Genomic DNA, 10,566 nt, shown 5'->3' with positions numbered 1-10,566 from the left:
CGGATCTGATGTTATTCTAACGCGCACAACCATGTTTTAGAGGGACCGATGCGAAAAGCTCCAAAGTTTGTTACCATTGTGGGACATGTCTTTAGTTCCATGGTGAAGTTACTCGCGGAGAATAACATGGAAGCTGGGATCTAAGGACTAGTAATGGTGGTCTTTCCTACAATAGATACTCCGGATGAAAGGTTTTCAATTGAGTGGCGAGTCTTAATGATGATGTTAGTAATTACTTCTAGACAAAGAAAGGTTTACGACAAGACGATCCTTTATCGCCCATGATATTTAACATTGTGGCTGATATGCTAGATATTATTATAAATTGTAACCTTTCCATTCTTTAGTATGCCGATGATATTATTTTATTTATGGAGCATGACTTCGAGAAGGCATCAAATCCGAAGTTAATATATTATCAGCTTTCGAGCAATTATGCGGGTTGAAAATTAATTTTTATAAAAGTGAATTATTTTGCTTCGGTGAAGCCAACGACAATTCCAACCCCCAATATGCTGGGATTTTTGGCTCTGGGATTGGTCAGTTTTGTATTAGCTACCTAGTCATTTCGATCCATTTTCGGAGGCTTACAATTACTGAGTGGAAGCATGTCGACGAGCGGCTTAAGAAGCGCCTTAGTAGTTGGAAGGGTAAATTTCTATCTATGGGTGAAAGATTGGTTCTCATCAATTCAATATTAACCAACATGGTACTATATATGATATATTTCTTCCAGTTGCCTAAAAGAGTCTTACATCTGTTAGACTATTTCCGATCAAGATATTTTTTGGCAAGGGGATGGCGAGAAGAAGAAATACCGCTTCACCAAATGGAACGAGCCTGCCGGCTAAAGGACCAAGGTGGGCTTGGTGTTCATGACATTGTGGTTAAAAAATAGCCTTATTGGGAAAACTGTTGGCAAAGCTGCCAACCAAGGATGGGGTCTGGCAGAAAATACTTAATAAGGAGAAAATATGTTGGTTCACAAGCGATTTCTCAGAATTTTTGGAAATCTGGAGATTCTCACTTTTGGGCTGACTTGATGACAACGAAGAGACACTTCATCCCGGTTGCCTCTTTCTCTATTAAGGGTAGATCTGAGATTATGTACTGGAAGGACAATGGATAGGTAATACCACGCTACGAGAATAATATCTAGCTTTATATAATATTGTGGGACTTTATATAATATTGTGGGACGACTCTTGTTTGCAACACCAATTTTCGCATTTGTTTCTTATGCAAAGATAAATGATCAAACAGTTCACCAACTTCCACATTTGTTTCACCTTCCTCTCTCTCAGGCAGCTTTCCAGGAATTTCAATTACATGAATACATATGTGACAATGCAGCAGTCAAGATTCAAGAGGGAAATAAAGATAGTTGGAGTTATATCCGGGGAATAAATCTTTCTCTTCCCACAATGATTATAAGGTGTCGATTGGATATAAGCCCGCCCCACAAATTTTCTCATGGGTATGGCACTCTTCATGCAAGGCAAAGCATAAATTCTTCTTCTGGTTGCTACTCCATGATAGATTAAACTCCAGGAATCTTTTGGGAAGAAATAAATGCATCCTTCCAATATCTTCATGTGCAACTTTACAATGCCAGCAAGAGGAAACCTTAGTTCATTTGTTCTGGTCCTGTCCATTTGCCTCTCAATGTTGGGACTTCATTTGTCCTCAAATATATAGGAACTTGTCAGCTTTGGAAGCATTCTATGGTATCAATGTAAAACTAAAACTGACATTTTCAAGGGAGATCATCATTCTAGTTGCCTGGGGTTCGTGGATTAATGACCAGAGACCCACCTTCCAAGGTTGGAAAGCCATTTATTTGCAAGAACTGAGATTGGTGACTTATATAATGAACAAGAAGCTTGCTGAAACTTTCAAAAAATAATAGTGTGCATCATAAGGGTGATACCTTAGCTAAGGTCATGGAATCTAACCCACCACTGTGATGTTCAGAAGAGATCTTGTAGATGCCCGACTGATAGCATGGAACGACATGCTACAGCGGCCGACTTTCATCCAACTATCACATGGGCCATATGAGTATGTTGAAACCTGACGGTGATTGGAAAATTCTTTGTGTTCCTTGTACAAACAATTGAACCTGCCTTTACTGCCGGTAAGTAATATTAAGAAATTATGGAGGATGAAGATACCATTGAATACAAAGGTTTTCGTACCTTCGTTGTGGGGTAACTCTTACTAAGGATAACCTTGTAAAATGCAATTGTCAAGGGAAGTAAAAAAGTGTGTATTTTTTCATCACGATGAGACAATTAAAAACTTCAACGACTATAGAGGAGGTCGGAGTGTTGGTATGTGAGTCGCCGGAGACGAGAGAGGTGCGCCGAAAAGGAGGAAGGTGCCAGAGAGTGGAGGAAGGAGGAGAGGATGGATGAGAGGAGGATGAAAGAATAGATGAGAGGAGGAGGAGGAGGAGGAAAAGATGGTGGAGAGAAGGAGGAAGAGGAAAGGATAGAGGGGAGGAGAGAGGTGGATAAGAGTAAGGGTAGGTGGCTGGACGTTTCAAATTTCGAAGGAGGGAAAGGCTAGTAGTGGCGCACACAGACATGGTGCACCATTGCTAACTTTTCCCTCTTTAAACTTTTTTTTCTAAAACCTGAAAAACTTTGTTTTCCTTTTTTGATTTTGAGGATTTAAAAAAATCCAAAACGGCTATAGTCAATTCAAATCAAATGTAAATTTTGTGTAGATACATTTTCATGTAAAAACATTTTCATCGGAGGTCGTATGCAATATTATAATGAAAGATAATGCCATTTTGCAAAAAAACTCAAAATTCATGTTTGTTAATTTTCCAAACAACTAGAACACATAACACATGACCATCTCGAATGATTTTTTTAATTTTTTTAAATCATTTTCTTCTAATTTTTCAAAACAGAAAAGGTGATCCATCAAAGGGAGGGGGTGGTGCCACTGCTAAATGGGGACCAAAATCCCCACCACAGGCATACCCATGGTGCATTACAACTAGGTGCGCCACGACTACCCACTGGTATGCCTAGGGGTTGGGGGTGGACTAGGCACATATACAACAGTCGCGCATATTGGCCCTGGTGCGCCACTGTTATTGGGGCAAGCAGTGACGCACCACTATCACCGTGCGCCACTACTAGCAATATTGTCGCTAGGCATTTTTGTAGTAGTGCTTATTCTTCTAATGCCACTTTGCAAGATTTATATGGTCAATCACCCGTATAGGTTCTACCTTATACCCAACACGTTGGTTTAATGGGGTGGATCACATGTTTAAGCTACTTATTAGGATGGGAACGTTTGCTGTTATTTGGTCGCTTTAGCTTTGTAGAAACGATGAAGTGTTTACCGATAATATTTTTTTCTCTTATACATGTTATCTACTGGTTCAGTATTTTGCTCCGTTTATGATCATCTCTTCAGAGTATGGAGAACCGAAACCTATTTATGGAGGTGTCTATACGGTTGAAGGACACAGTGATGGAGTTTACTGCCCAATTTAGGTGGCAGCATAATCCACATATTGGTCCGATTCATACATCTTATGATTGGGCCATAAGATTTCCTATAGGGCTAACATACAAATTAGTTATTTATTATTAGACGTAAAATACCATTAGGATTTTAATTAAGTAGGGGTATTGAACGATCTCAGCCATTATTGTATTTGAGTTTGACTAAGCCTAGGGAAGAGGTTTGTACCTAGACACCACCCTTGGGAAATAACAGTTTATTCAAGTTGTGTGAATTATGGAAGTACAAATACCTAACGCACACGCGCGTCAGTCAAAACAAAAATAGAACAATCACCGATGTAGCAATCGATCGACGAAACAACGGCCCATTTATTTTGTCAGCAAATGTAGTTCACGTCCACGATGATGGACTGATGGATCATGCAGCGGTGACGGCGATCTTCATGCCGGACTGGCAGTGGCCGGGGACGCTGCAGATGAAGTAGTTGGTGCCGCGGGCGAGCGTGACGCGGTCGGCGCCGGACTTGTACACCTTGGCGCCGCTCGCTGGCTTGGCGCAGGCCTTGTACCCCGCCGCGCTCACCGCCACCACGTCGTGCGCCGTCGCGTCATACTTGAACACTGCATCAGTCAGTCATCCATGAATTATGAATTATTCAATCGCATGCACCAGCAAACTCTTCGTCTCACTGCACCAGTCAATCGCATGCACCAGGCTACAGTAGCAGGTGCGTACCTAGGACGTCGCCGGCCTTGAAGCGCTTGCCGGTGGGCCAGGAGTTGGTGTTGAACGACCAGCCCCCGCGGTCGCCGACGTTGAACACCGCCGACTCCGCGACGCTGGCTTGGAGGAGCACGCAGAGGAGCAGGACGAGCCCGACGACAACGGCCACGTTGCCACCGGCAGCACTGCCTCTTCCCTGAGCTGCCATTGCTAGCTAGCTAGCTAGCTTGCCTTGCAGCAGCTAACCAATCAGTCACGTATGAGCGAGCAGAGGAAGATCAGATATGTTAAAGAGTGGCGGTGCGGTGGGTTGTGTTAGCTATGGGAGTGGCCGGTGCAGTTTTATAGGCTCGCCGGAGTGGAGGCGTGAAGGGAAGTAGGCCCGAATGCATTACAAATTAAAGGCGGTGTGGAATACCTGAGCGCCGTATATTTTTCTTGTGAAGGCTATAGTAGAGTTAAGTGGAACCTCGGGGGTTGGCCAACTACCCACAACAATGGAGGCGTGCCATTATTTTACTTCTGGAGACCCATCAACGACCGCTCGACCGCGACAAATTCTACATGAGTAGACTTAGAAGAATGTTTGATGTGAGACATGACGACCGCCAACCTTGGCCACCACTTAGAGTCGACTGAAATGGGACCAAAATTAATTACTAACGCAAAGTGCGTGGGCGGGGAAAAACTATGCAGAGAAGTGGCGTCCAAGTATAATTGGACTGCGCACATACGTATAATAAACAATGAAAAAAATAGCGCGCTATAACAAAATAGCGTGGGTCTAAAAATACGCTATTAGCATGCTATAGCGTGCTATTAACGCGAATAGCGCGCTATAGCGCCGAAATAGCGTAGCGTCAGCTCTTCAGATATGCTATAAGCGTGCTATTAGCGCTGGAATAGCGCGCTATTTTTTTCCATGATAATAAATCCATTGATCCCTCAACAGCCTTAGATGATTTTTTAAAGTACCTTTGCATGCATATAGTAGATTATGGAAATTGGCATTACCGAAGAGGACTGGGAGGTCTGGCCATCAAGTCGCCGTTGACTAGAAACATAACACAGGTTTCTGGTACATCTGCATTTCCATCTTGCCGTAGGGGACGGAAAACATCTCCAGTGATATCATCCTCAAATCAGAGCAACTTAGGTATATTTCAGTCATCAGTCGCACGAGACAAGCAGACACTTCAAAAAATGTTAGGAGTACTCTTCCTGGCCCCCATATACACTTCAATATTTTTTCTTCCTCAACCAACTCAGAACTGGGCTACTGGCCGAGACGTGCAGATCAATCCCCGTGGTCACATGTTCTGGGGTGAATAGCTAGTGTACCACTTCTCTTTTCAGTGAATTGGACGGTGAGTGTCATCGTTGCACAGAATATCTCGCATGCGATGTATTTGAGGAAGCAAATAGCTTGTACGCGACACTTCTCATAAACTGTAAATAGATTAACCGTTAAAATTACCTAAGATGTGCGGGAACCCAAACATATCCACCTTAGATCATGGGACCCACTGCTTGTCAAACTCACGACGTGGGACCCAGAACGCCCAGCTGGTACACGACAGAGCATCTCGCCCCCGCGCCAGAGCCGGTTCCGACCGCTGCATCGTATCGTTCCTTCCCCTTCTTCTCCAGCGAACCTCGAAGCGTTGCAACGCCGGCGGTAAATGTCGAGCTTCGCTTCGGCCTCCCAGTGGCGGTGGCCGTGTTACGGCCCAGTTCCGCTGGGAAGGTGCCCTGATTGCCCATGGACGACGCCCCTGAAGTCGATGATCACCACGAGCGATGAGAATGGCAACGTTAGGCGTGAGTTTGTGAAATACGAGAGCAAAGCAGAGCCGGGAAAGGTGAGATATGAGTTTCCCCTCTCCAAAATTCGCTTTATTTTGCTCAATTTTGGGGTTTTTTCCAATTTGGGAATTAGGGTTAATATTTCCTATTTTTAGAATCTAGTGAAATGCAGGCATTTTGAGTGACTTGATGTGTACATCAAGAGGATTGAAGTGGAGGGTGCATCCCTAGGGCTCAAGTTGGGATCAGCTACGGTGGGGAAAGCGAAATGGGTCACGAAAGATAAGGCAGATGAGTTGGGGTTGAAGGAGTTGAACAAGATGAACATCTACTGAAACTTGTCAATTTAAAGAAGCGCAATCTGATGGCCGATATTTTTGTATAATTTGACTTGGTTTTGTTTATCTCCAGATCATTAGTCATTAGATAACAATCCCCATGATTTTTAGTTGTACTCTCACATGGATATTATGTTCTATCGCTTAGCCTTGAATCAAATGCAACACAAATTCGGCCAAATTTTATTGTTTAGTTGGTCAGTTAAGGTGTGTGTGCAGGGTATGCAAAGTTCAGTGATAAGAAAAAAAATCAAGGACGAGTGCTAGAAAAGTCTAGGCCCAAATAGAATGTTAGCTAGGCCTAACTAGATCAGATGCAGGCCCAATAGTAATTCACTTGTTAGCTTGGGTAACAAAAAAACGCACACGGTGCAAACTAACTATTGATTGCACGAATACTTATTTGCAATAATCTCAAAACGAGTAAAATCCAGTAATCTCATTGTTTTGGCAAAATTGCATGACTAAGTTGGCTAGTCATTGTTTTTTTTATTCTTATTGGATCAAGCATCAAGAACTCATATTGTTATTATTGTTAAAGAAAATGAGCTTTGTCAATCATTTGCATCAAGTAGCCAAGTTAGTTTGCACCTTGTGAGATTATCTCATTTCACTCATTTTTAGATTATTGGAGGAATCTTATTTGAGAACTCATTTTTAGTTTTATTACTCCCTCCTTTCACTTTTGTAAGACATTTCAAGGCAGGCTAGATACGAAACAAAACAGTTGTATCTAGTGTACATTGAAATATGGCTTGAAATATCTAGAAGGTCTTATGAGAGTGAACGGATGGAGTTGTTAAATAAATATAACACGATAGTATCCTTACATAACCCGATCCACTGACACGATAGAAAAGCACAAAAGAAGACATAGATAATAAAAACACTCATACAAACTTGAAAAACAATAAAACAAGGGAGACAATGCCGTTTTCTCTCCCTGGTTCTTGCTTGGCTCCTCGTTGGCTCATCATGGTTGGCTCATCATTGGCTCCTCCTTTGGGGTGGTGGTGGGGGAAGGGGGGGTTGGCTCACTCTTCGTCCTTCGGCATGCGGTATGGGAGAGTGTGCATGTTGCTCGGGGAGGGGAAGATGGCCCGGAAGTTCGTGAAGATGTTGTAGGTTGTGAATGCGATGAGCTCGGATCCACACCAAAACGGCTGCCGGAGGAGGTCAAAAGCGTTGAAGTGATTGGTGAAGTGGACGTAGAGGCCTATCTCGTGGTTGTTGTTGCCGTCGTAGTGCCGCTCGAGCGTGAACATGCACGGTGAGCCCGGAGGGGGGGGGGTAGCGGTAGCCGGACGAGAGGAAGAAATGTAATAGCTCCCTTATGCCCCTCCACCTCGATATCACCCACATGCGCTCCTCATTCTACACGATGACACCCGCCGAAAACTCCCGCTGGCAGGGCAACGGTAGGTGGCGGCTAGGGTTGGTTGTTGGTGGATTTTTGTCGAGAAGAAGATGTGGTGGCAGCTTAAGAGAAGAGCGTGAGAGGTGTGAGTAGATTGGGGACGAAATGGTGTCATTATATAGGCGTGGTGCGCTCTAGTGTGAGAGAAGATGAAGAAGAAGCGGTGTGTTGCAATGGCGTTTTCTCTGAAATCTCGACCCACTATTTTGCCTGTTATTTCGAGAGTCATCTCTATTGTCCCCTTGCTGTGCATTACTCCTTTGATAATCATCTCTATTGTTTACTCCATTGTTTCCCCGAAACCCAGCCGATATTTGGCCAGGGGCATCGTAACTCGAAAATTACCGAGAAAATCGTCGTCTATTTTGAAAATTTCGACTACGGTCCTCCTCTGGTGACCTGTGTCGTTTATTATGTACATCATCCTCGCCATCTGCCCATCTGTTTGCTATTTCCATTAATGCTGATACTGTCCTTGGGTTGGTTCTTCCCAAGTCCTCCACAAAGTCGCCTCGTCGAACTCCTGCTACAAACGCATCTATCGCTCTCTCGTCAGATATGTTTTCTGCCGAGTTTTTAATGATGTTCCACCTTTGAATGTACTTCCTCATTGATTCGTCATGCTTTTGTCGGCATGATCTCAACTCCTCTAGTGTCGCAGGCCTTTTGCAGGTTGATCGGAAATTCTTGACAAACACATCCTCAAAACTATCCCAACTGTCGATGGAGCCTGGGGGAAGCTTCTTTATCCATGATCTTGCGGCTCCGCTCAGATGTATTTGAATGCTCTGCATGGCTGTTGCTCTAGTTCCACCTATCAGCTTTACCGTCTCGAGGTAATCGACTAGCCAATCCTCGGGATCTTGTAGGCCATCAAATTTCTTGAAACTATCGGGTAACTTGAATCCTGAGGGGACTCGAGTTTTCCGGACCCGTCGCGTAAAACACGGGAGTCCACACATATCTTCTTCAGCAAGTTCCGGTGACTCGTCGATGTTCTCTTCTACCTTGTCGCGCTCTATCTACCCTGGCCTGAGCCGCCGTATCTCTGACTCCACTTGCTACTGGTGGATCTTGCACTGCTGCAGTAGGTCTCGGGCTATTTTGTCTTGCAGCTCCTTCGGGAGGTGTGGTTGCGAATGCTGCTCCCATGGCTCCACATCCTGCCATGGCCATGTTGTACAACGCCTCTCTTGGATCTCCGGGAGGTGGCCTAGACGCTAAGATGAAAGCTTGCGTTGCCATGTGCCCTGCTTCCGGTGTTTTTGGAATGATATTCCCTCTCGTGTCGATTGACATGAAAGACATGTCGAGGTTTTGAATTAAAGTCTCTCTTTCAGCTTCAGGTTTATTTTGCAGTCGCGACCTTGCTCTCCGTCGAGCTTCTCTGTGGCTATCTCCCGAAGTTCCTGATTGTCGACTTAACTCCGCTCTTCGCCTGCTTGATGCTGAGGCTGCCTCCTTTCTTCTGTTCAAAGCAGCTGTCTGTTTTTCCAATTCCCTTCCAGCTCGAGCGAGCCTATATTGGTAGGCCTGCAATTCTTCAGCCGTAGCAGTTGTCACCATTGGTTCTGAGCCATCCATAGCTCTTGCGACTCTATCCCATGCTGCTTGTGGCAGTTGAACCCTAACACGTGGTGTAGGCCCGACATATTTATTGCCTAAACCTCGCCTTAGGTCAGAGGGATCGACATATGGATTTCCCAATTCGTCGAAAGACTCTGATGTTTCTTCCTGATCGCGACTTGCTTCTCCAATGGCGCAAATCTGATGATATTTTGGATTCTGAGCCTTGCTGGGTTTGGTGACACCATCATAGAGATTGGTGAAGACCTTTCCAACAGTAATGGATTTGTCGATGAAGTCGAAGCTGTCGATGCTACTCGAGTCATCGCTTATATAGGAGTCTGCGGATGACTCGAGTTTTTCGCTTGCTTTGGTGCTGATGAAGCGTGGCGACGAAATCTCCTCGTCGCCTGACTCGATGGATGATGATGAGCTTGAAAAATCGGGATCGACCGCCGATAATCCCGATGAGATCGGAACTTCGAGACGATACGCTCATTCTTTCTCGACGCGAAAGTGGAACTTTCCGAACGTCATCTCCATGGGCTCCTCCAGATACGCATATGCATCCAAACGGGAGGGCGGGTGAGGAACAAAATCAACGAGACCAGTTTCGATCTGTTTACCTCTGTCCATGATGTTGCTTGCTATCGATGAAGTCGACGATCTTGAACGTGCCATCGAGATCAGCTCCTTGTCGCCTCTAGATCCCACAGATGGCGCCAATTAAAAAGGTATTAACTTGTCAATGCCTACAAGTAGTAGACTAGGGTTTCGTTGGATGTAGAGGGCAAGTAGATCTCGAAGGTTTCAGCCGAAAAGTAATCGACGATGTAAAAGATAGGATTTGCGAGACAATGATTCGATCCTTTCTTTGTCCCTCGACTCCCCCTTATATAGGAGGTGTAGCCGAGGGATTCGTGATATACAAGTTTACAGAGTCCGGGAGGGTTTATAACCCGTCCCGCAAGATTACAAATAATGCTTCCTATTACAACTCTAGCTTTCCTTAATAGTATCTTGGGCTTCCGAATCTTCTTATTCTTCGGGTCGTGGGCCTTCAGTAAACCCCGGGTATCTTCTTCGGCAGGCCCATTGGGGATGCCTATGTCAGGGACGCCTTTCCATTTCGTATAGATGGCAGGGGTACAACCTATGAGCTCCCATTAAAATATGCCCCGCAGTTGGTCGCAGCATTCCGGAGGGTCGAGCTGGCTAGGG

General features: G+C 44.8%; 1 protein-coding gene across 1 annotated transcript; it reads right to left on the bottom strand.

Moving 5' to 3' along the window:
- Window positions 1-3,806: 3,806 nt before the first annotated feature.
- On the bottom strand, window positions 3,807-4,426 carry LOC124682291 (basic blue protein-like). The gene is made up of 2 exons (XM_047217003.1): window positions 4,231-4,426; window positions 3,807-4,115 (listed from the first exon to the last, which is right to left on the bottom strand). Exons 1-2 carry the CDS (start codon window positions 4,424-4,426, stop codon window positions 3,913-3,915), a joined length of 399 nt encoding a protein of 132 aa, XP_047072959.1. The 3' UTR covers window positions 3,807-3,912.
- Window positions 4,427-10,566: the final 6,140 nt, after the last annotated feature.

This window comes from Lolium rigidum, unplaced genomic scaffold (assembly GCF_022539505.1).
Source record: "Lolium rigidum isolate FL_2022 unplaced genomic scaffold, APGP_CSIRO_Lrig_0.1 contig_8179_1, whole genome shotgun sequence".
NCBI lineage: Eukaryota > Viridiplantae > Streptophyta > Magnoliopsida > Poales > Poaceae > Lolium > Lolium rigidum.
Note: the sequence above shows the minus strand (reverse complement) of the source record. Positions and strands in the feature narration are given on the sequence as shown.

What these genes read in the sequence shown, in the direction of transcription:
- LOC124682291 (XM_047217003.1), bottom strand. Translation starts at nt 4,426, where the DNA reads ATGGCAGCTCAGGGAAGAGGCAGTGCTGCCGGTGGCAACGTGGCCGTT. An exon ending in CAAGGCCGGCGACGTCCTAG is followed by an intron (nt 4,116 to 4,230) that starts GTACGCACCTGC and finishes TGACTGATGCAG; the next exon opens with TGTTCAAGTATGACGCGACG.